The sequence below is a fragment of the Diceros bicornis genome, chromosome 10, assembly GCF_020826845.1.
Source record: "Diceros bicornis minor isolate mBicDic1 chromosome 10, mDicBic1.mat.cur, whole genome shotgun sequence".
Taxonomy (NCBI): Eukaryota; Metazoa; Chordata; class Mammalia; order Perissodactyla; family Rhinocerotidae; genus Diceros; species Diceros bicornis.
In genome coordinates, this window is record NC_080749.1 from 73,920,691 (window position 1) to 73,943,688 (window position 22,998).

The 22,998-nt window shown below is 35.1% G+C and overlaps 1 protein-coding gene across 1 annotated transcript in view; it reads right to left on the minus strand.

Annotated features, from left to right (window-relative positions):
- Positions 1 to 22,998, minus strand: part of DNAH7 (dynein axonemal heavy chain 7) — a 224,376-nt gene that overhangs the window by 40,388 nt on the left and 160,990 nt on the right. Inside the window, exons 49-54 of the mRNA XM_058548598.1 lie at positions 15,377 to 15,567; positions 11,567 to 11,700; positions 10,281 to 10,616; positions 4,565 to 4,691; positions 3,398 to 3,592; positions 1,815 to 1,907 (exon numbers count right to left, since the gene is read on the minus strand). Coding sequence (XP_058404581.1) covers positions 1,815 to 1,907; positions 3,398 to 3,592; positions 4,565 to 4,691; positions 10,281 to 10,616; positions 11,567 to 11,700; positions 15,377 to 15,567 — 1,076 coding nt within the window. The remainder of the gene's footprint in view (positions 1 to 1,814; positions 1,908 to 3,397; positions 3,593 to 4,564; positions 4,692 to 10,280; positions 10,617 to 11,566; positions 11,701 to 15,376; positions 15,568 to 22,998) is intronic.

Genomic DNA, 22,998 nt, shown 5'->3' on the forward strand with positions numbered 1-22,998 from the left:
GGACAAGATATTTATAGATGAAACTGCTGCAATTAGGAAATGGCTCATTAATCACTGTTCATTGAACTTAACATAAAACATGAACAGCGGTTTCTTTGTTTTTCAGATATTGAGGGGAGAGGTCCAGGGTACGTGCAGAGTCATTCTAGTATAACAGTCTTTGTCTAGATTAGAAAACAAAGTGAAAATCTGAAAATTTTAATGAAAAGCTTTTAAAAGGGGAAGCCATATTAGGCAAAAGTTTGAAGCATTTTATATTCTTCCATATTCATTACTTGAAATGAAAACTTCTGAGCCTTAACACTCAAGTTTCAGTGGAGATTCATTTCTAAAAGGGCTACCAAGGGGGAGGATGTTTCATCAATTTAACAATGATGCCTCAAGAACTGTAGTTCCTTCCAGCACCTAAGCGCAGGGCAGCATTATGACCATCAAGGGCCCTGGGCACTTCATGGGTCCCCTCCGCCATAAAAAAATATTAAAAATTACATTTTACAATTGTTTTGGTATAATTACAAATATAATACAGACTGGATTATAGTCTCTGTTTTAAAAGAAATTAAAACATTTCCATGGACCCCTAAAAGTGTCGTGGGCCCTGGGCACTGTGCCTAATGGATACTTGGGCCCTGGCTAAGAGTGTACTGCCAAGTCAAGCAAGAATTACGTGTTCATTGAACAGACTACAGCTTACAGAGGAAAGAATGCCTGTACCCCATATTATCACTGATGTGTATAAAATATATTTTAAAAAATGTATTGCTTTCACCATCTAAGTTCTGCTTTTTTTTTGTTAGGATGGAAGTATTGCCTTATATTCCTTAGTGACTCAAATTGTGAGTACAGTTAAGTTTTGAAATAATTATATATTACTTTAACTTGAGTACTAATAACGGACAACTAGGATTTTTTTTCCAACATACTTAATGTCTACATTTTTCAGAGTATATGGGCATCTCTGTGGATACAGGTCATTATACTTACATGAAAAGTTTTTTTTTTAAATAGAGTATAATAACACAAATGAGGATGTGAACGAGTACTGAAATTTTCTGACATGACAGGTCAGCTGATTTGCTGGTTATATAATTTACTATTTAAAGAAATTAAAACTAGCAGATTGACATTTTCCTTTGTAGTCAGCAATGATGAATGTCTTAAAAACAACACTCTACTAGCTTTCCAAAGGCCAACAAAGAACTATTTCTAAAAATAGCATTTAAGGAGCCAGAAAAATCTAGCACATCAGCTTGATATTAACACCATTGACTAATTTAATCAAAGTAATAAGAATAAAAATGAGATTACAGGGGCCGGCCCCGTGGCTTAGCGGTTAAGTTTGCGTGCTCTGCTTCTGCGGCCCAGGGTTCGAGGGTTCAGATCCCAGACATGGACCTACACACCGCTCATCAAGTCATGTCGTGGTGGCATTCCATATACAAAAATGGAGGAGGATTGGCACAGATGTTAGCTCAGAGACAATCTTCCTCACCAAAAAAAAAAAAAAAAAAGAGAGAGAGAGAGATTATAGCACGTAAAGGGAGTAGATTGTGAGGAACTGTGGAAGCATAAGTTAAAAGGAAGAATCATAAAATAAATAAAACTATAAAATATAATCTGGTCAGTTACTAATTTAGTGTGATTTTAATAAATATACAAACTTTTTGAAAAATAGCTGCATTAGACGGCAGTGGGGTTATTTCGCCTGGGCTCCTTGTCCTCCCCTATGATTACGTAAGGAAATGCATGTTTGGCTGGACTGTGGAGAGAGGAAAGACTGGAACTATTGAGCTGCTTTCAAAGCCCACCTTTACCTTGTCTGGCCTCAAGCAACGAATGATAAGCATCCTTTGAAACTCATTTGCTCTATCTTCCCAATTGTCAGGAAAAACCTCATGGTGTGGTTCCTAAAATTACAGTGGATATAATTCAGTGTTATTTTGGAGATTATTTCTAAAAGGAATAGTATTTTGACTTATAAACCAATTTTTAGAGAAAACATGTAATGACTAAATGAAGTCAGGAATGTTAATGTAAATTTTATTAGATTGGCGCAAAGTTATGAAATAAGGAATGAAAAGAAAATTTAAAACACCATGAAGGAATCAAAACTAGGACACGAATTAAGCAGGTTAATGTCAATATGACTACTAACCAATAGACAAAATGATCCCCATTATGAAAAAAATTAATGTGCGTATGGAGCTTTTTTCCCATTATTTCTCCAAAAGCATTTTAAAAACCTACCAACTACTCTCATCATATATTTATAAAAATAAACATTTATTACAAAAAAAGTAAGAAGGGCATTGTACTGAAATTTATTGTGTTATTTCTTGTTTTGAACAGTTGTTTTGTATCTTCTTTACAAAGGGATATTCGAGAATGTGTATGAGTAAAGCGAAGAGAGAGAACTATTAAAAATATACAAGAAGAGCGGCATCAAGATCCCAGCAGGAGGGGCAAATCTTGGGAAAAAAGGAGATATGTGTACCTTTGAAACATCAGTGAAGGCTATGTGGTGTCTCAGATCAGAAATCTCCATGCTTCAGCATAGTGAGTAAAATTTCTAAAACATATTTGTCTCTAGGAAACATATTTTTATTACTTACAAGGAGAGATCCAAAAGAGATCCAGCCCAAAACATGTGAATTCATGTGCAGACACAATCTTACTATCATGTATAATACAGCAAACACGTAACCAAATAAAAAGCATTCTCCACATATCTGGCTCTTCCTCTCCTCCTCCAAACAGAGCTCTTGCATATTAAACCCAAGGAGAGCAGAATATCAAGAGAGTAGAAACAAAGGAATGGAAAAAATGAACTGGGAATTGGCAAAACATTAGCTCTTGTGCTAAAGAAAATTGAGGAAGGCAACAATTTCCATGTATTCCAGAAGGGAAACTGTGAGTATCATGGTGTGTGTTAACAATAATAGTCTCCAATTAGCAAGACAGGGTCTCATGAAAATTATTTGAGAACTATTAGTTTTTCCCTCTCCTCAAACGACAAAAATATTTATTAGCTTGTATACTGCTTTCAGAAAATCTAAATAATAGCTGATTTGTAAAATTTTAACTCATCTGCTATTATGACCACTCAACTCTAAATTGATAATAAATAAAAACGTGGCATAGAAATTCAAAAAGGATATTTTTAAAGGACCATGCAGCTTTTTTGCATCTGCACACATTTCAAGGAATTCGAAAAGAAGTTCAAACAGAACCAATTTAGAAGGTGGGGATAATATACATCAAAACTTTGATTTTAACATCTGACCAGTCGTTTAAAACATACTTAAATCTTGCTTTTATTCAAAGAGAAGAACAAATTATTTAACATTATTTTCTCCATTTAAAAACTCTGGACTAAGCAAGAGGGTTAAAAACATACCAAACTATCATATACTTTTTTCCACCCATCCTTTAGGTTCATAAACTCCCTACGAATGGTTTTGAAGGCAGGCAAATCATCCAGTCGACATATTTCATCCCAGGATTTTTGAGGCAGCCATGTACAAGGGTTGGCATGAGGATTATCCAGTCCAATGCCACCAGTTAGCAGAAATCTCCACTCAGCTTTATTAATCTTCGGAAGACAAAGCAGCACAGAGTCAGAAATGAGTTCATCATATACATAGCAAACTGAGAGCCATTTTAAAAAATTGACTGTTGATTTCAAGTTTCATCAAGTATGATACCTATGAAATTCTACAGCTACTGATATAGCTCAACATTTATCCATAAGAAACCAATGTATCCATTAAAACCAGTTTTCAAAATAGCTGCTTTTTCATAATTTTCCTCTAGAATTACTAATCTAAACATGAAAATCTGAATATATTCTATTTGAATACACGTTTTCCAAAATGACGCCTTAGAGTCCTATTGAGTCTAAAAATTGTCAGAAGTCAGAAAGCCATCAACCTGCTATGTTTTCAGTTATTTTCTATAAAATATAGAGGTACTGCTATGAAATTTTGCAAGAAATGCAAAAATGAAGCTTTCACCTCTTCGGAATTCAACAAATACATCACCACATAAAATCAATAAATCTTAAACACATAAGTGTATAAAATAGTGAATTTAGACAACATTTCTTTTTCATTCTCAAAGTGCTTCCTATATTTTAAATGAATAGATTTAAAACACAGTAAAACTTTATGAAAGGTATTGTTCAGCCCAAATAGTTAGATTTGACCAACTTGCACAAGTTCTTAACAACATTACCATTTATACTGTTATAGTTGGTGTAAATATATCAATATATTTAGTAAATGTCTAATCATACTTATATGAGAGTCTAACAGAAACTAATTTATTTTAAACTAAAACATACAAAAGTTTAAGTAATAGTTACATAATGAAGTCTGTGCTTAATTTATTTTTCACCTTTGTGAAACTCAGTCTAGTTGTGATATCTTGGTCTTAACTATAATAATAATAATTATTGTTAACTATTACAAGCCTTTTTTATATATTCCCACACAAATTACTAAATTAATGAATCAATATTAATCCAGGTTTGTTTTTTTTTCCTACAAATGAAAACAGTACTGACCGCACGATCGTGTAGCAGCAGATTTACAGTCAGACAAAAGGAAAAGAGGAGCTTATCTTTTTCAAAGAGTGACCGGCAGACATTAACATAGAGGGAATAAGTAAAGTGATCCTTGAGAATTTGAAGCCTAAGGGCCAACAGAAAGAAAAGTAAGTTAATAAAAATGCATTATACTTTAAAGAAAATGCTCTTAAGGAAAATTATTATAAACCATTTAGATGTATGTTCTTCTAATAAGTTTTCTGGTTAATTACTCCCCAAAACAATCAAGGATCCTCATTAACTGGGTGCACCAATTTGAGAGCTACGCAACGTAGGAACACTTCAGTAGAACTGCATTCTACTGTCGACTGATTTTTTTAAAAACGTAATCTTCCTTTTAGAAAAGTCAACACGTGATTTATTAATCTATTACATTTAAAGGTTTGTGGACCATTTTTAACTATAAAACATTTCTTGGGGTGAAATTTGACTTCCTTATTCCAAAATACTTCCAAGTGTTCTCTATTATATTTTAAATGAACAGACGAAAATTAATAGCTCCTTTATTGAATTAAGATAGTAGTGTGTTACTCTGCTCTTAAATCCATAAAAGCTGGGGAAATCAGAAGGCTGGATAAACTACATTTTTATTTACCACGCAGATGAAACAAAGACATATGGATAATTACAATATTGGCAACTAACAACTTTCTAGTAAGTGCTAACAAGTATGATCTGTATTCATAACTCCTTTTTTTTTTTTCCTGAGGAAGATTAGCCCTGAACTAACATCTGTGCCAGTCTTCCTCTACTTTATACGTGGGACACCACCACAGCATGGCTGGTGAGTGGAGTAGGTCTGTGCCTGGGACCTGAACAGGTGAACCCAGGCCACCGAAGCAGAGCGCACAGAACTTGAACCACTCGGCCACAGGGCTGGGCCTTCATAATAATTCTTAACATGAATATAACACCTTAAGCATTTTCACTTAATTATCTCATAAGGGAAAGAAACTATCATCAAAATAAAAATTTTAAAAATATTTATATTATACAGGTTATAATAGTTATAATAGAAATAAACACCTGGCTAAAAACATTTGTAGACAGCTAATGATTGACACGGATTAATGGCCCAAACTCTCTAAGCAGATCAATTTATCTGAAGGAAAAATTAGCATAGTTTGATTATGATTAAGAAAATTACATTGGTGTTTCTAAATGTGTCTAGAAAAAAAAAAAACCTACCAGTACAACCATATTTTGGGTATTTCCAGATGGATATCCTAGGCTATCGATCATCCTAGCTCTATTTTTTTTCCTACCTGCCTATTTCTTTAACTATTTTAACCTCTGCCAGCACTCTCATAAAGAGAATCACAACAAATTGATGTATTATATTTCTAGTTGAGAACTCTGAAAAGGGGCTTGGTAGAGAGGACCTTGAAACTAGTTGCTGAAATATAGTTGAATTCTTGGAAGATTTAAAATAATCATACTATTCCTGTCCCCATTTCTATGCTAAAAGATGGTCTTTTCACACTGGCATTTAATTTGCCTCATCTGTAACTGTACAATTAATACAGGGTGACTCAGATTTGCTCTTTCTATAATAAAATAAAAATTTCTGCACTTTAAGACAAATTTCCTCTTGCAGATAGGAAGATCAAAGGGAAAATTATAAGGGCCAATCATATTAGAAATTCAAGTTCAGTCTCATTACTGTTACAGGGAAAAAGACGATAAAAATTATCACTCTCAATGCTGATGTGTGATACAGTGATATAAGATCATTCACGTTCCTCCAATGGAAGTGTACATTTGAATAACCTTTCAGGAAAGGAATTTATATCAGGAGTCTGAAAGAAGTGAACACTTTTGTCCTAATTTTGGATTTCTAGCCTAAGGAAATAATCAATGATGTGGACATTTATATTTACTGCAGCATTATTTATAATACAAAAGCTGGAGACTACTTACGAGTCTTAACAATGAGAAAATTATGGTATATTCATAAAATGGTATAGTGTGCAGCTACTAAAAATTATGTTTCAGAAGAGGATTTAATAACATGGGGAAAATGATCTTGATTTTTCCTTCCTAGTGGAAGGAAAAAAACTCTGTGTGTGTGTGTGTGTGTGTGTGTGTGTGTCCTTACATGTGTTTCCTAGAGACAGAGAGAGAGAAAGCACAAGATTTCCATTTGGTCCCTGTAACAAAGCTATATCCTAATTAGATTTTTGTTTGTGTACTTATGTATTTTTTTTGCTAAAGTTATTTATTTATTTTGCTATAATAAATTCTGATGCATTAAAAATTTTATAAAAAACAGATGATTTAAATTTTTAAGGCTATTTCACAGAATATACCACAGTAGTCATAACATAATGTATGTTTGGTGTCATAGCTCAAGGATAATTATTATGGATAATCACCATTGGAAGACAAACAAAAATGAAATACCTTTTTAACTCTGAGTAAAGGATATGAGAGATAATTTTAGACCAATATTAAGATTCTAAAACAATTCAGTAGTCTGGTGTTAATAGTTACATGCTTTCTATGCCCTTGGTATAGCTATAGTCCAATAGCTGATTAAAGTCTACAGGTTATCTGATGTTTATCAATGATTCACAGATAAACAAATGATTCTTATTAGAACTCATTCTATCTTATTTTCTGAAATGGGAACTAGCTTCTTAACTGGAAACTCTTCTTTTACGAAAGAAGGAAATAAAAAGATTAAACAAGACTGGCTAAAAGATTCTCTTTTGCTGTAGCCACTTGGGAATTCTATTTGGCAGTATTTACTGAAACGGAACATATGCGTACTCTGTGATCATCAATTCTACTCCTGGATGTGTACCTACTAGAAATGTGTACAAAAGCCAAGTACAAGAATGTTCAAGGCAGCAAAATTTTATAATAGCCCCAAAATGGAAGCTACCCAAATGTCCTCAACAGTAGAATGAACAAATAATTTGTGGTACAGTGTAAGGACAAATAAAAGTTAAAAATAAGAGGCTTAATTTTCCCTATTGAAAATAAGGAAAGAGATTTCTCTCCCCTCTTTTTCTTAGAGCATTTACTTTTGAAAACTTAAAATTATAAGTACTTTCTTCTCTCTCTGAAATATATATAAATCATTTTGAAAACTAGCTGGGTCTTTTGTCAGCTTTATGGCCCAGGACTGTCTTTCTCAATGCCCTGGGAGCCATCTCTTTGAAACGTAAATGCCAGGGGAGATAGCGCCCCTCTCTCCCAGTTTCTGTGGGAGGGTAGGAGCATAACCTCAGTGGGGACCTGGCTCCAAGTTGCAAAACTACCTCCTGACATAAAGATGAGAGATGTTTGTGTTTCCTCTGGATAAAGCCAGTTTGCTAACAGATGGTCACCTCCATTAGCAGATATAGTTAGGGTGAGATTTCTGTCTCTGAATCTCCTAGTGGATTGCCTGTGATTTGCCTCACATTCTGGTTTAATGCTTAGTCAATAATACAAATATTTTCTTTCTCTACTACCTTTGTGGAGAAAATTTCTGGCTTTGAGAGATAATTTTGCTTTTAGACTTCCTCAACAATGTACTAGCACAATGGAATACTATTTATCAATGAGAGGGAATAAACCATTGCACGAAACAATATGAATTTCACAAACACAATGTTGAGTGCAAGACGCCAACACAAAAGAGCACATACTGTGTGATTCCATTTATATGACGATCTCAAACAGGCGAAACTAACCTATGGCGTTGGACATCAGGACAGTGATTACCTTAGGGGAGAAGGTTAGTCACTAGAAGGGGACACGAAGTGGGGTTTCCAGGCTGTTGATAATGTTCTATGTCTTGATCTGGGTGCTAGTTACACAGGTATGCTTGCTTAATGAAAATTCATTGAGTAAACACTTCTGATTTCTGCATGTTTCTGTATGTATATTAATAACTTCAATGAAAGTTTTCAAGAACATTTTCTCTACTTACTCTTTGGTTCCAGAATTATACTTTTAGGATCATTGTAGTCACAAAAATGATTTTCATTGTTTCTAAATTAAAGGATTTTAATTAAAAAGTAAAAGGCATATTTTGTTTTCTAGATTTTATCCCAGTCACAGCTGGGTAAAAGGATTTGATTTTCTATAAATTGTAAGGGATTCTACCACAGTTATGAAGAAACAATGTCATATCTGTGGGTGAGTTCTAATTTGATATAACAAGAGATAATAAAGGAACCAATCATTTTTAAAGCATAAAATTGTTCTAATTTTTAAATCTTGTACACAAAATATGTCTGTAAGTGACAGAGCAAAGAAATGTTCTCCTCTAGACTCCAGAAAATACCTTGATTTTAAACTAGTTAAGATGATAACGTTCTGGTGGTTATTGCTTTAACCAAGGTAGAAATTAAGAACTGCAGTGAAAAGCAGAACGTCATTGACTGTGTGGCTTCACATGATTGGCACTGTGATAAGTTCTGGGAATATTAAAACAAAAATCCTTGCCTCAGGAAACTCAGAATCTAGTGTGAAAACCAGACATGCTTGTTCAATTAACTAACATAATGCAAACAGCTGGGAACTTTTCTAAGACAGGTCACTTAAAATTTTGTTTTCTGTATTTCAGTAATCCCTGCTAACCTTGAAAATTTCAGACACTGGAAGAAATAGAGAAATAAACTAAACATTTTCAAATACGATAATATAAAAACAAACTTTACACTCTACCATAACGCCTTTCCTCCCTAAAGAGACCCCCTCCCTCCCTCTCTTCCCTTTCTTATAGCACACGTCTGAAAAATTGTTTGCTAAGCCAAGTGTTGGTCTTACACTTTTACCAGTCTCATAGTCAAGCTTAAAATAATGAATGATACTGAGGAAAAACTGCTCAGTCTAAGAATATTCAAAATTTAGTAAAATTATGATAAATGAAAGGAATTCAATTCAGATTTCAAAAGATTAGCATTTTGGATTTCTAAAATATAATTCTTAACTGTGATAAGTATTGAGTTTCCTTTGTGGGTACAAACAGTCAGGAAACTAAAGTATCTAGCTGCATATTGATCAATAACATTATAAAGGGCAAAGGTTGCAATTAATTATTTTCTTTGTTCAAGAAGTAATTTCATGTTAGACTCTATTAAAAACATGTTTTAATACCAATCTAAAATTTCTCACTGATAACAAATAAAATGAAACTTTATTCTCTCAGACTTACTATTAAGTAAAGTCTTAATTCCATTACTTATTGTAAGAGCCAACAGTAAAATAAGTTATTTTACGTAAATAACAATAACAATTGCAACAGAGTATTTTTTAACTCTGTTACTTGACAAATTTTTTATATGTGTATATCAAAATGTGAATTTGTAACTTTTGTAATGCAAGCTTACACAGGGCAAGAGTCATGTCTTTTAGGGGTATTAATCACTCTTTCCATACCTCCAATCACAAACACATTTTGCAAATGATACACAGAGGTAAATGTTTCCTGTTTTTAGAATTACAGTATAATCCTGTATCTCTGTAAACAATTTCCTGGCAGCCTGAATTTGGTCACATCTGTTCAATTTCCAACTCTCAAATTTATTTCTGGTACAATGATTAATCAAGTTCATTTTAGCTATGTGACTGTAATGCTCACACCATTCTGAAACAACAATGAAAGCCACCAACTACTATTTAATTTTCATGCATTAATTAGTTAGTATTAGTATTAATTAGTATTTCATTTACATACCTTTTTGCTAAAATTTCTGACTTCTCTGAATTTTCAATAGACAGGATGAAAAGGTTAATAAACCAAGTCAGTGAGTATTGGTACATGGGCTCAATGTTAGCTAAATCAGCAATAGAGAAAAACAGGATGGTGGAATGGACGGCAATAGGACGATAGCCCATGCGGGTGGTATCAATCTTTTTCTCTGTCTCTTCCGCTACTTCCTGCTTTTGAGAAATCTCATTAGCCAAAGCCTTGGAGGAAGATAATATCTTAATAGCAGTTTCATCTTCTAATATATTGCCTTCCGAAGATGAAAGAACTTCTAAAATCTTGTCTTCTATTTCTTTTAACTGCCTGGAATAAAACACAATTTTCTCAGAAGAAAAAGAAATCTAAAATCACTTCACGTGTACATTCTTTTATAAGAAACAAAGAGCTTGTAACCTAAAGAAACGCATCACATTGTGACAAATATACGGAACAGTGATGCTGTATAATTAATTTCTGATCTTGCAAAATGTCAAAAAGAGAGGTCTTGCTGCTCTGCTTCTCTTTCTAATGATCATTTACGTGGTAACTAGAGAGCGAGACGGTAAGCCAATCTACTCTGCCATCAAGCATCTCAGGCCCGAGTGAACAGAAAGAATAAATTACTCCATTTATTTTCTGAAACTTTTCATGACTTATAGAGCTTTACCCTTTCTACCTACTATATAGATATAATGAGCAGAAAGTGGGATGCAACATATTCATTCAGCTTGTGCTCCAGTGAAAACAGGTAACCTCGGTTACATAATGAATACTAAAACTTTAGCGTTACAACTTTGTTGAATAGTTGAAAATACATTGCCTTGACTTGTGGCAAACCTTCTAGGTCTTCCAGAGCCTAAGAACTTGCATGTAAAAATACATGGTATAATGCAATTTTCCAAATTTACATAGAGGCATTGTAATACCTTACATTTTCCTCTTAAATCTTCCCAGTTTATTAAATCTAAAAAAATAGACCTTTAATTTTTATTTTATTTATTTAATTTTTTTGCTGAGGAAGATTCATCCTGAGCTAACATCTGTTGCCAACTTCCTCTGTTTTGTATGTGAGCCACCTCCACAGCATGGCCACTGACAGACAAGTGGTGTAGGTCTGTGCCCACGAACTGAACCAGGGCCGCCAAAGCAGAGCACGCTGAACTTAATCACTAGGCCACCAGGGCTGGCCCAAAACAGATCTTTCAAATGTACTTTAATTCATTCTAAGTGATCTTGAAATGACTAAAATAATTCTGTTTTATAACATTTAAAACCTTTTGTTTTCAGCTCCTTGTAATATTAAGGCTTGCTTTTCTTCTTCAAGGTCGGGCCTTTCTCGTGCCACCACAATTCCCAAAAGCTGATCTTGCATTCCCTCAGAAGTTATCATGAAGTTTAATAGTGTTACCTATAAATGAACAAATATACAAAAATCACATCATTATTTCTATCAAGAAAGCCTGTGCTCATATGCTTCAAGTTCTGACCTTACTCTATTTCCTACAGTAGTATGTGTGAAAAGTAGAATTTGTAGGGACTCTGATTAAAGATATAGGCAAGCTTGATTGGGGCTTAAAAACCCACTAAGGTTTCTCATAGTCATAAATGTAATACTTCAAAGGGTTTTGTTTGGTGATCAATTTATTCTTATTTCAAACTGGTCCAATTTCTGACAACTATTTAATCCCCAAACCAATTAGAATCAGGTTGGAAGCCATCCTTCATAGCGGTTGGACTAGCTGATTTATATCTTAAGGATCCTAGTCGTGTCAAAAAAATAAAGGAAATCTCAGAGAGTGAATAAGAGAAAAAAGAACACTGTGATTACTTGTCATGAGAAAAGTATATGTGTTACTTACAATCTGATCATCGTATTGCATCTCATAATACAATCACATTGCAATACGGTATTTACAGCATAATCATGAGCCACTATTGTGAACTAAGGAATGTACACGTCGACGGCGTCCATCAAGACGCAGTCTAACAAACGCCTCATCCCGGTACCTAACGGTTCTCACCAGCAGGTCTCCCTTGGTTGCCTACGTCTTAAAACTCCCCCTCTCTTGGTTCGTTCCCATGAGTGAGAAAGTAATCATGCTCAGGTCTCTCCTTTTAAAAAGCGAACAACAGACAAATAAATCATTCTCTTGCTCTCACAATCCCTTTCAGCTATGGAACCATCTCTCACTGTGTCTTCATTGAAGGCACACAATCTCTCTTTGTGCCTACTTGTTGAAAATGTGATTTATATATGCCTTGTGTCTCCACCTCATTTCATTCTTCAGCCCTCTACAATCCGCTTTTACCCGGCCTCTGCACACCCATCAATGTTCACAAAATAAACTATAGAAACTTGCTGGCTCTGGTTACCAGTGAACCCATAAGCTAATAAACACTTACTTGACCTTGGCTGAATTTGAAACACCCTCCCCTTTTTCTAACAGCTATTTTGCTGTCTGCCTGCCCTCCTGTCTTGAGTTAAGGTCTGCACCATGTCTTGAGCACGACCTCCCACTCCTGCCTTTCACGTGCCTTTCGTTTTAGCTACGCTGAGCTGGCTGTGGGACCCTGTACACACTGACCATGAAGCGTCCGCCTGGGCTTCAGCTCTGCCTGCTGACTGGGAGACCTTGTGTTTCCCTGCCTTTCCTAGTAAGAGAATATTTCTTCTGCAGGAACAGAGAAATTTTGTTTTTGTAAGACAATTTCCTAGCTGTGATCAGGAAGTGTAAAACAGCTTCGTCTGGCAACCCCAGGAAGGCGACTCCCTCCTCCGCCCAAACCCGGGTACCTTCTCCTGGTGCTGTCCTCTGGGCTCGACTCGCCCCCCTCACCTGCCCCGTGGTGGGCCTGGGATGCCACCACGTATAGATTACAGCGGCATAATCGTAAATTTAGATGAGATAATAAACAATTCTTGAAATTGAGCAATTCAAAAAACTCATTAAATGTTGTTATGTAATTCTCTACTGCTTTGGCATTTATTCATGGGAAAATTATAATTAAAGCTTTCAAGAGATTCTCCCTGTTGGCACAAGAAGCCAAGCGCACAGGTTACATTTGCTCTAATCCCAAGACCACAGTCCCAGTGTTTAGTGAAACGAGTGTTTTACGACTTGCACCTCATTGTATTCAGATACAAAGAGGTATTCATTCATGTGCCATTATTGCTCCATCCTTCAAGGTCAAGATTTTGCAAATCTAGCCACTCGCTCACAAATAAACATTTAAAATCATACAAATATGGTTTCATAATTTTATTTTCATTTAGAGTCTAAAGCATAATAGCAGCATGATATCACCCCTTGGGGGCTTTTGAAAGCAAAGGTACATAAAAGATCCTAAAAATAGGGTCAAGAAGAAGTATTTTAATTTGTAAATGAAAGCAAGTAACTGCCTCACCATGTTTTCTAATCCCTGTTTAATCAATCCCAGCAATTAAAAATAATGAAGCAGCCAGACCCTCTAGGAATCTGAAGGATTTCGATACTGAATCATAGATAGTTTCCTCCCCACAGTGGTTTATGACTTCTACTATAACTAGTTATTAGTGAACAAAGAATTATGTTATTTGTGATATTTTCATAGATTTTATTGAAAAGCAAAAAAGGTTTTCCATGTCATTTATTTAAAAAAATTTTTTTTCGTAACACAGCTTTGGGATTTTATCATTTTCTTTTATGTTTCGTTCTTTCTCGCTTATATTTAAAAGTTAATAATGATGCTAATAGTTAACACTCATATAACACTATGTGCTGGGTTATTCTAAACATTTTACATAGATTAATTTATTTAGTCTTCACATCACACTATGAGATAGAGGTGTTTATTATTCCCACACAAACTAGGGAATTGAGGCACAAAGACGTTAGATGACACGGCCACTGTCACACGACTGGCAAGTGATAGAGCTGGGATACGAACCGAGATTGTCTGGCTACAGAATCCACGCTCTTAACTACTACTGGATACTGCCTTTCCCAATAGGTATATAGATACACAACTTTTAGATGTTTAGACAACATATTGTATTTTAATTAATTAAAAACAGTGGCCAAGGATTTCCATATTTTAACATTGTGTTTTTAAAACTAAGCTCAAGGGACGCCCCACCTTCCCCTAGTCTTTCTGGCACCCCTGAATGTCCAGTCTAAGGTGTGTGCCCAACTCTGAGCTCCTCTCTGTCTTCCTAGTCATAAGTAAGGTCACTTTACCCACACATCATTTACAATGTAAACCTCTTGAGAGCAGGGACCATGTTCATTCATCTTGAAGGGAATGAATTACATCATCTTAGCGCTTCCTCTGCCTCTCTGCAGACAGATGTCTATGTTAATTTAAAAATCTCCAATAAAGGACAGCGTTTAAACTCCCTGGATAAATCTTGTCTCTATATGTAACTTTCAAAATCTGAATCAATATTTCTTAATGTCCTCTCCTGCTAGCTTCTGTAAATGAAAGCTATCCCTTCCTCCCTCACTCACTCATTTTGCTTGTTTCACAAACATTTATTGAGTGCCAACAAAGACTAAGAATTGGGAATAAAAAATGGAACAACCTTCAGGACTCAGTTGCAGATCAACGTTTCAAGTCATTTTAGTCATTGACTAAAACTTTCAACTAACTTTACTCTTTAAAGGGATTTTTAGTATTTTAAAAGAACCAGTCATCGAAAATGGTTCTTTCAAGTAATTATATAAAATCAGATAGCAGCAACCTTATTCTGAGAAAGAAGAATGGAGTTCTGTTCATAAATTCCAATTCCAAGAATTAGCATATTATCATTTATTACAAAGAAAGAATTTGCATATATGTCATCTATTTTTAACAATGAAAATCTAAGAATAATATCAATTGTAAAAATTAGATTCTCATGGTCTTTTTTCACTGCATACTGAAGGCTCTTTTATTACTTACATGCACACACAAAAGCAACATTTGGAAATTATCATAGTAATTTCAGGAAATGCAAGGACAAAATCCATTTTTCTTAGGAAGACCTGTTCTTCTTATGGCTCAGGAGGAAAATGCAGTCATTAATGATAAAATTTGATAAAGAAACATTCATTTTAGATACTGGCCTTTACTGATGTTTCGGGAAGATAATGAGGATTTCTTAGCTTGGTGGTAATATAGAAGCGGAAGTCTGGTGCATACTCAATGGTGGAATCCCCGAGTCGGATACATGTACTCCCACCTTGCTTAAAGGTCTGCTTTAGTAGAAGAGGTTCCAGGATCGGATCTAGTTCTTCTCCAACATTTTCTAGCAACACTGCAGTAAAATCAGAAAAAGATTCCACGTTAGTTTAAATATTGACTATAAACCTTCAACCCTCCAATTCTTTCAGCCTTCTAGATTGCTGCTGTTCCTAGCTACCTATAAAATTATTTTTGTCTTCTGAGTATAAGGAAATGATGCCATAAAAATAATTGGATGACTGTGGGAAGGTCTTAATTGGTGGGTCTGTCTGGTCACCCTGCCTGCTTTCATACTCCTTAGCCATAGTCCCGCTCAGGGCTCCCCACCTGGTCTGGGATACATTGTATGCCCAAGTATGACGGCAGTGAAGTATATCCGTCTGAGACACCAGAGAAAAAGCACTTCCAGTTGTAGTTATTTAAATGGTTACTGTATTTTCAATTATAAAAGTAACTCATGCTTCTTGTAGGACATGTGGAAAATATAGGAAAGAATAAACAAATGTTAAATTAACGAAACAAGGAGGCCACTAGACTGAGGTGGCTCAAATGCCGTGGTGGCTACATCAGCAAACCAAAATCTAAGCCTGTAAATGCCTCAAGGTTATGGAATCAAAGTGCTAAGGACAGCCAACCACAGCCAACTAGGCTTTATGCTGCTGCCAGCCCGTTTCCTTCCTTTGCTTCCACTCTTCGCTCTCTCCCTATAGGTCTTCTCCTGGCTCCTGGTGGCTGAGCACTCCTAACCACCTCCAGTTTGGCACTGCCTGATTCTAACAGATTTTTACTCAAATAAACTCTTAAAATTTTTGATACACCTCACTTTATCTTTTAACTGAAGGGAAAACTACCTCTAGTTAGATTTTCTTAACCTTCTCTCTCTCCCTCTCCCTAAATATTTTACATAATTGACTCATACCATATATAAGTTGATAGAAAAGTGACACAAAACAATATATGTATGATAATTATTTGTTGAATAAATTATATTTTTCTCTTCAATATTTTTTATTCATCTTTTTCTATACACAGTTGAGACTAAACAATATATCTAATTTTGCATCCTAATTCTTTTGCTGGACATTATAGCATAAGTATTTCCCCATTTTATTAAAAACTAATAAACATGCCTTTAATTACTGCATAATAGTCTATCATATCAATGTTCCCTAAATTTTTTTAACCAGTGCTCTATTATTTCATATTTTTATTGTTTCCTGTTCTCAATATTATAAATAGCACTGTATACAAAAACTTTGTGCTTCAGAATATTTTCTTATGATAGTGTTCTAGAAGGGGAATCCCTGGATCAAAGATCAATGATATTGTTAAGGTTCTCAATACATTTGCCAAATTAAAGTCTTACATTTTGGTGTTTGGAGTGCTATCATAGCCAACTTGAATCATGGAGTTTTGTAGGAGTCCCTCAAGGGACTGGTGTGCAATCTTGATGGGAAGGAAGGAGCTCAGGGCATTGGATGACTGGTATTTGGATCCCTAATGCAATGAAAGTACAGACATATTCTGCTCCTTTCCACAGGTTACTCCTGGCCAAATGAATTCCTAAAATTGTCTTGTCAATTTCCTTCACTGCTTAGATCTTAATTAACCAAAGCAAGCATGTCAGATGATTTTTAAACTCATTTTTTTTTTTTTTCTGTGAGGAAGATCAGCCCTGAGCTAACATCCATGCTAATCCTCCTCTTTTTGCTGAGGAAGACCGGCTCTGAGCTAACATCTATTGCCAATCCTCCTCCTTTTTTTTCCCCAAAGCCCTAGTAGATAGTTGTATGTCATAGTTGCACATCCTTCTAGTTGCTGTATGTGGGATGCCGCCTCAGCATGGCCGGAGAAGCAGTGCGTCAGTGCGCACCCGGGATCCGAACCTGGGCCACCAGTAGCGGAGTGTGTGCACTTAACCGCTAAGCCATGGGGCCAGCCCTAAACTCATTTTAATTTTCTGCTTGAATAAAATAATTATTTTTCATGGTTAAATAATATGAGTGCATCATAATGTATTAAATACATTAGTCTTCTATTATGCAGATTGCTTCCATTTTTCCTCTGTTAATAATGCTGCCGTGAACATCTTTTTGAATAAACCCTTGTGTTCCTCTCTGATTACTTAACCAGGCTGGAGTCCTAGAAGTACAATTAATAGCCAACAGTCATGAACATTTTAAAGGCTATTTATATCACCAAATTACTTTCCTGAATGGCTGTAGAGATTTCAGAGCTGCAATGAATACTCACTTTTTTGTTTGTTTTAAAACCTGTTTTTATATAACATCACTGTGCTTACAAACACTAGGCACCATGCTGGCATTGTATCTTCTCATCATCCTCAGGACTTTAAAAAGCATGGACTATTATTATCCCAATTTTACAGATGAGGAAACAGAGGCCAGGTAATTGAAGGAAATTGTTCAGCTAAATCGGCTAGTAAATGACAAAGCAGGGACTTGAACTAAGCAATCAGGCTCCTTACGCGGCTCTCTTAACCACTGTGTGACACTGCCAGCATTAACTACTATATTCATGACTTTCACAATTTGATGGGTAAAAAAAATATTGTTAAAATTTGTATTTTGGGCTTGATGTTTTAGGTGCTGTTTGGCTAATTATATTTTTTCTTCTGGAAACTGTATGTTAATATATTTGCCCATTTTCCTATTGTGGGGTATGTTATTTACAATTAGGTTCAGTCGTAAGTGATAAAAACCCCTAAACAGTAGTGACACGAACAAGAAGGAATGTCTATCTCACATAAAGAGGAGCCTGAGGTAACCAGTCCAGGGCTGGAAGGACAGTGTGTCTAAACCGTCAGAGTGCCAAGTTTCCCCTTCTTGCTGCTTCACCGTTCTTGGCATATGGCTTTGACCTCTGGCCAAAACGGCCTTTCAAACAACATCACATTCTAGCCATCAGAAAGAAAGAATAAACAGAAAAGGAAGAAACATCTTTTAAGAATATTTCCTGGGAATCACAAATGGCATCCAGTAACATCTTGAGAGGCAGACCACAGTCACGTGACTATGTGCAACTACAACAGAAGTTAGAAAATTTATTTCTTTACTCTGACTGCAATCTGCCCAGGTAAATACATGGGGTGCTAACAGTAAGCAATGGATATATGGATATCAGGGAACAAACAGCACTAATTACCACAATGTGCTAATTTTTAAAACTTTATTTGTATTTTTTAACATTGTAGAAAATATCGCCCCCAGTTGTCTGCTTGTTTTTAAATTTGTTTATATTTATTTTTATAATTTAACTTTTTGTTGTAGAAATTTTCAAACCTTTTTCAAAAGTAAGAAGAATAGTATACTCTTGTAAATTCAGCCAATCTTGTTGCCTTTGTTCCTCATTTCACCCTGGATTATATACAAACGAATCCCAGACATCACAAAACCTCATCTGCAAATATTTGAGTAAGTATCTCTGAAAGGTAAAGACTCTTCTTTAGAAGTTGCCCCACCCTAAAAAATTATCAATAATTCACAAGTTCATCAAATATCAAAGCAGAGAATACATTTTCCTATTGTCTTAAAATATTTTTTTTTTGAAAGTTCTGATATACTTTTATTTTTTTTGGAACAGATTTATTGAGATATAATTCACAGCTGTATAGCATGTGAATTACATCTCAATAAATGAGCTCCACTCATTTAAAGTGTACAATTTAGTGGTTTTCACTATATTCACAGAGCTGCGCAACCATCACCACAATCAATTTCAGAACATTTTCCTCACCCCAAAAGAAGTCCTTTACTCTTCTACAGTCATATCCCACCCCTACTCCCCCTCAGCCTTTCCAGCCCTAGGTAGCTATGAATCTACTTTCTTTTTTTTTTTTTTTTTTTTTTTTTATTGGTTTATAACATTGTAAAAATTTCAGGTGTACATCATTGTACTTCTATTTCTGCATGGACTACATCATGTTCACCACCAAAATACTAATTACAACCCATCACCACACACATGTACCGAATTATCCCTTTCACCCTCCTCCCTCCCCCCTTCCCCTCTGGTAACCACCAATCCAATCTCTGTCTCTATGTGTTTGTTTATTGTTGTTATTATCTACTACTTAATGAAGGAAATCATACGGTATTTGACCTTCTCCCTCTGACTTATTTCACTTTGCATTATACCCTCAATGTCCATCCATGTTGTCACAAATGCCTGGATTTCATCATTTCTTATGGCTGAGTAGTATTCCATTGTGTATATATACCACATCTTCTTTATCCATTTGTCCCTTGATGGGCACTTAGGTTGCTTCCAAGTCTTGGCTATTGTGTTAAAATATTTTGATTGCAGTTTGATTGCCAAAATTGGGATACAAATAAATTCCATAAATTGTGATTGCTTGATATTCTCTTAAGTTCCTTTTATATAATATTTCTTGGCTTAAGTTATAAACTTTTACAGTCATACCTCTTAATCTTTTCCTTTTTTATTTTTTCCATTGTGTATTTTCTTAGAAAGTCCTTTCTCACCAAAGGCAACTTTGTTATTTCCCTATGTTTTCTTTTAGCATTTATGTCTTCTCTTTTTTTCTCTCATATTTGATTCTCTAATTCATCTGGAGCACACTTTGGTGTGAGGTGAGCCTCTGACGATATATTTTTCCACAAAATAAATGTTCCCAACACCATTTGCTGAATGGCCTATTGTTTTTCCATTGGGTTATAATGCTTACTTTCTAGTGCGTTAAAGGCTTACATATATTAGAATTTCTTCCAGAACTTATTCCAGTTAATTCCAAACTCACTCTTCCGAATTTTTATTGCCTCTTTTACTTTCTTTCTTCTAAGTTAACTTAAGAATTATTTCTAAAACATTTATTTTTGAAAGAGTTGACATTTTTACATTTAGTTTTCTTACAGTGAAAAAGCAATGTCTTAGTTTTCTTTTGTTTTTCTGTGGAGTTTTGTCATTTTTGCACTATGCATTGTTAAAGTCATTCCAAGTTTTTTGTTTCATTTTGTTTTGTTTTGCTTCCATTTACTGGTTGACTAGAATTACTACCCACTTATTTTGTTCTCAGTGGTTATTGATTTTTTAAAAAATATTCTTTTTGGAATATATCTACTCCATTGAATTATTCTAATAGCTTTTCAACGAATTCTCTTTGGTTTTCTACATGAAATATATTGTCTATGAATATGATAATATTCTTTCCTCTTTCCACATGTTATAGCACCTTCACTGTTTCCCATTTTATTGCACTGAAAAGAACTTTCCTAATAATGCTAAACAATAACAGTGATAATATCTATTTCTCATTTTTATTTTTACGTGATCAGATTTTTTTAAATCTATCAATTTTCGAAAAGTTATGAACTGAAATTCTGTTTATTAAATATTATAACATTTCAATTTTGCTTAATAGCCTCAACTTTTATTAACAGCAATTTTTGCAAAAAATCTAATATTTAAATTATTTTTCACTGAAAAATAATATTATATTATACAATCCCCTACTCCTTCTAAATTGTTTCCTACTTTGAAATGAAATTGAGTATCCATATTAATATGTATAAGTGTCTTTTTCAAAGCTAAAATATACATTATGAAACTTAAATATTGCAGACTTGATTCTTTTCCCCAAAAGTGAAAATTTATTTCATCACTAGTAGAATCAAGCCTTAAGCCTGTTAGGAAAGATTTCTATAGCATCCTGATTTCAAAGAAATATGTTCTCAACATTGAATATTTACTATTATTGTAAGCCTCAGTGGAAAATCAAAGGTATTCCAAACTTAAAAAAAGGCAAAAAGAACAAAAATCCATAGGTACATGAATTACCCAGAATGCTATCTTTAATTTAACTATTTTATTTTGACTCCTTTAACTTTTTTTTTTTTATTGATGTTTTAATGGTTTTTAACATTGTGAAATTTTGGGTTGTGCATTTTTGTTTGTCCATCACCATATATATGACTCCCTTCACCCCTTGTGCCCACCCCCTACCCCCATTGCCCCTGGTAACCACAGTACAGTTTTCTCTGTCCATGTGTTTGTTTATCTTCCACATATGAGTGAGATCATACAGTGTTTGTCTTTCTCTTTCTGGCTTATTTCACTTAACATAATACGTTCCAGGCCCATCCATGTTGTTGCAAATGGGACGATTTTGTCTTTTTTTATGGCTGAGTAGTATTCCATTGTATATATATATACCACATTTTCTTAATCCAATCATCAGTCGAGGGACACTTAGCTTGCTTCCACTTCTTGGCTATGGTGAATAATGTTGCAATGAACACAGGGGTGCATAAGCCTCTTTGGATTGTTGATTTCAGGTTCGTTGGATAGATTCCCAGTAGTGGGATGGCTGGGTCATAGGGCATCTCTATTTTTAATTCTTTGAGGAATCTCCATACCGTTTTCCATAGAGGCTGCACCAGTTTGCATTCCCACCAGCTATGTATGAGGGTTCCTGTTTCTCTACATCCTCTCCAACACTTGTTGTTTTTTGTCTTGGTGATTATAGCCATTCTAACAGGCATGAGGTGGTTTCTTAGTGTTGTTTTGATTTGCATTTCCCTGATGATTAGCGGTGTTGAACATCTTTTCATGCGCCTATCGGCCATCTGTATATCTTCTTTGGAGAAGTGTCTGTTCATTTCCTCTGCCCATTTTTTGATCGGGTTGTTTGTTTTTTTGTTGTTCAATTGTGTGAGTTCTTTATATATTATGGAGATCAACCCCTTGTCAGATGCATGTTTTGCAAATATTCTCTCCCAGCTGGTGGGTTGTCTGTTTATCTTGATTCTGGTTTCGTTTGTCTTATAGAAGCTCTTTAATCTGATAAAGTCCCACTTGTTTATTTTTTCTTTAGTTTCCCTAGTCTGGGTAGGCATGTCACCCGAAAAGATTCCTTTATAACCATCGTCAAATAGTGTGTTGCCTATATTTTCTTCTATGAGTTTTATAGTTTCAGGTCTCACCTTCAGGTCTTTGATCCATTTTGAGTTAATTTTTGTGAATGGCGATAGCAGATGGTCCACTTTCATTCTTTTGCATGTGGCTGTCCAGTTTTCCCAACACCATTTATTGAAGAGACTTTCCTTTCTCCACTGTATGTCCTTAGCACCTTTGTCGAAAATTAATTTTTATTTATTTATTTATTTTTCCCCCAAAGCCCCAGTAGATAGTTGTATGTCATAGTTGCACATCCTTCTAGTTGCTGTATGTGGGAAGCGGCCTCAGCATGGCCAGAGAAGCGGTGCGTTGGTGCACGCCCGGGATCCAAACCCAGGCCGCCAGCAGTGGAGCACGCACACTTAACTGCTAAGCCACGGGGCCGGCCCTGACTCCTTTAACTTTTAATTAGATCAAAATATGTTTCATGTTAAAATACAGGAGCCAATTCATGAGGCAAGCTTCTCTTCATATTTCTATCATCAAAGTTAACAATATGCTAGATTATATAAAAACATCCTTCTGCATTCCCAAGTGCCAGCCCATCACAGTATCTGCAGAGCTTGTG